Below are 2,390 nucleotides of genomic sequence, written 5' to 3' on the forward strand. Positions count from 1 at the left end.
GGGCAACATAACCTAAACATTTGTACCCCCATAGTATGCAGAAATAAAAAAAAAAAAAAGTAAGGTAGAAGTTACCAGATATAAAGTGACTTGCCCAAGGTCACTTGATTAAAATAAATAGCAAAACCAGGTCTAAAATTGAAGTTTTTTAATTCTAAGGTTATAATGTTCTTAGAACTTGACTCAAAGTTCTGTTAAACTTAAAACAGTTTTTCATTAATACACACACACACATACATGGAAAGTACAATAATTCTGTCATCAGTTAATCTTCATGGAAATTAAGAAAGATTACATCTATATATACATACAAATATACATATATACATGTACACAACACTTTATTTTATAATCCACATGGTAGCAATTACTTATAGAAGTGGTTGATTCATGTTATATTAAGCTTAATCAAGAAAACCAATTCTTATTATACCTTTATCAAAAATATTAATGTTTTTCTTTTCCTCCAGAAGCTGATAAATTGTATTAAATTTGTATAAAACATTTCTTTAATAAAAGTGACAGGGAAAAATCAATTCTTCCATTTAAAGAATATTAATATTACGCCAGCTTCAAAACTAGTTACATTATTGAGTTTGTTAACCATTTTGAGAGACAAAGGAGTAAAATGACAAGTTCTTTTCATTGCAAAGCTTATGTTCTGATAAATACTTGAAACAAAAATAATTCAATTAACGTTACACTATAACTAAAAGGTATTAAAATCTTTGGTTTTATAATACTAAGAATTCTATCCAGCTATCACAGAAAACAGTAGAAATCACTTACGGTTGCATCGTTTTTGTACAAATCGTAATTTGCAAGCTGTTCTGTAAGTTGATAGTCGTATGACATCAAAATTCTGAGCACCTGAAAAAAGCACAAATAAAAACGCTCAACTCAATTTATCATTTAGTTTCTAAATGCTAGAAAGTGATTCCATTCCACTGTGCTGCCACAGTATACAAAATGTCAACTCGGCCTTCCTCTGATAAAACAAAAACAGAGGGTCAATTAAAAAAAATTTTTTTAAATTGAAGGAGGAAGAGTTAGGAAACACCTGCGTGCCCACTGCACACCAGCACTCTGCTTTCAGTTTTGTCCATACTATCCTGTCAGCTAGTCTGAGAGAAAACCTGAGGGAGGAACACTCATGATGTGTGTGAATGAACTACATACTGGTTGGGGGCCTGTTCGGGACCTGACCACAGAGCTCCATCCCCCGCACCATCTGTGGAAAAATTGTCTTCTATGAAACTTAGGAACCTGAGATGCCCACACAGCAGGAGGTAAGCAGCGTGCAAGCAAGCGAAGCTTCATCTGTATTTACAGCCGCTCCCAACCCCTAGCATCACTGCCTGAGCTCGGCCTCCCTGCCCGCCACCCCCCACCGCAAGCTGTGGAAAAACTGTCTTCCATGAAACCAGTCCCTGGTGCCAAAAAGGTTGGGGACCACTAATTACATGATTAGGAAAGGGGTGTGGCTGGTATTGTAGGGAAGACCCCAGCCTAGAGTCAGAAAAACTACATTCCAGTCCCAGCCTGACCACCAACCAGAGAATACAACTATGGCCATGCTGCCATTTCTGCACAGCCTCAGTCTTCTCATCTATAAAATGAGGGAACTGACTGGCTGCCTCTAAGGTCCCCTTCCAGGTCTATGGCAGCCTATATTCTCCTAAAAATGGCCAGAGTGACATTTCCAGAGCAGTATTGCATGTGCTTCTAGTATGTTATCCCTCCCTATCAAGAACTAGAGATTATTTCCCTCCACTTGAATCTGATCAGGACATTGTGACAACCTTAATGCACAGAATGCCACAGGAGGTACAGTGTACAACTTCTGAAGACAGATGACAGAAGATGGTACAGCTTGCCCTGCTCTTGCTCTTCCAGGATATTTGCTCTGGAACCTACATGCCACGTTGTAAGAAAGCTACAGAGGCCACAGAGAGAGTCTACCAACCAAAAGAGAGCACCCATTGCCAAACACACACATGAGCACACCTTCAAATGATCTTGATTCAAGCCCTGGGCCTCTGAGTCTTCTAAGACCTCAGATATCATAGGCAAAGTCAAGACATCAGCACCGGATGCTATTTTAAGTCCAGACCCACAAAATGCATAAACAAAATAAATGATAGGTTAGGGGTAAGTGATATACAGCCATAGTAAATAGAACAAAGCCTAAAATTACTTGAGTCTATAAATCACACCTTGTTCTCATTTCAAAATTTGCTGCAAATGAAGTCTCCTTAAATTTTAAGGCCACTTTAGATAGGTTTGGCCCCTAGTGTGAGTTTTTTATTTCATCTATCCTTTGTAAGATCTGGCAACAACTTTTTACTCAATAAGGGGAAAGTGATCTGGCACAAATTATCATCTACCAG

The 2,390-nt window shown here is 38.3% G+C and overlaps 1 protein-coding gene across 3 annotated transcripts in view; it reads right to left on the minus strand.

Annotated features, from left to right (window-relative positions):
• DTNB (dystrobrevin, beta) overlaps positions 1–2,390 on the minus strand; it is a 273,847-nt gene that overhangs the window by 236,127 nt on the left and 35,330 nt on the right. For all 3 annotated transcript variants that reach the window (XM_012652544.1, XM_012652543.1, XM_012652542.1), the window contains exon 3: positions 790–870. In XM_012652544.1, the coding sequence (XP_012507998.1) occupies positions 790–870 (81 nt within the window). The remainder of the gene's footprint in view (positions 1–789; positions 871–2,390) is intronic.

This window comes from Propithecus coquereli, unplaced genomic scaffold, assembly GCF_000956105.1.
Source record: "Propithecus coquereli isolate 6110/MARCELLA unplaced genomic scaffold, Pcoq_1.0 Scaffold39, whole genome shotgun sequence".
Lineage (NCBI taxonomy): Eukaryota > Metazoa > Chordata > Mammalia > Primates > Indriidae > Propithecus > Propithecus coquereli.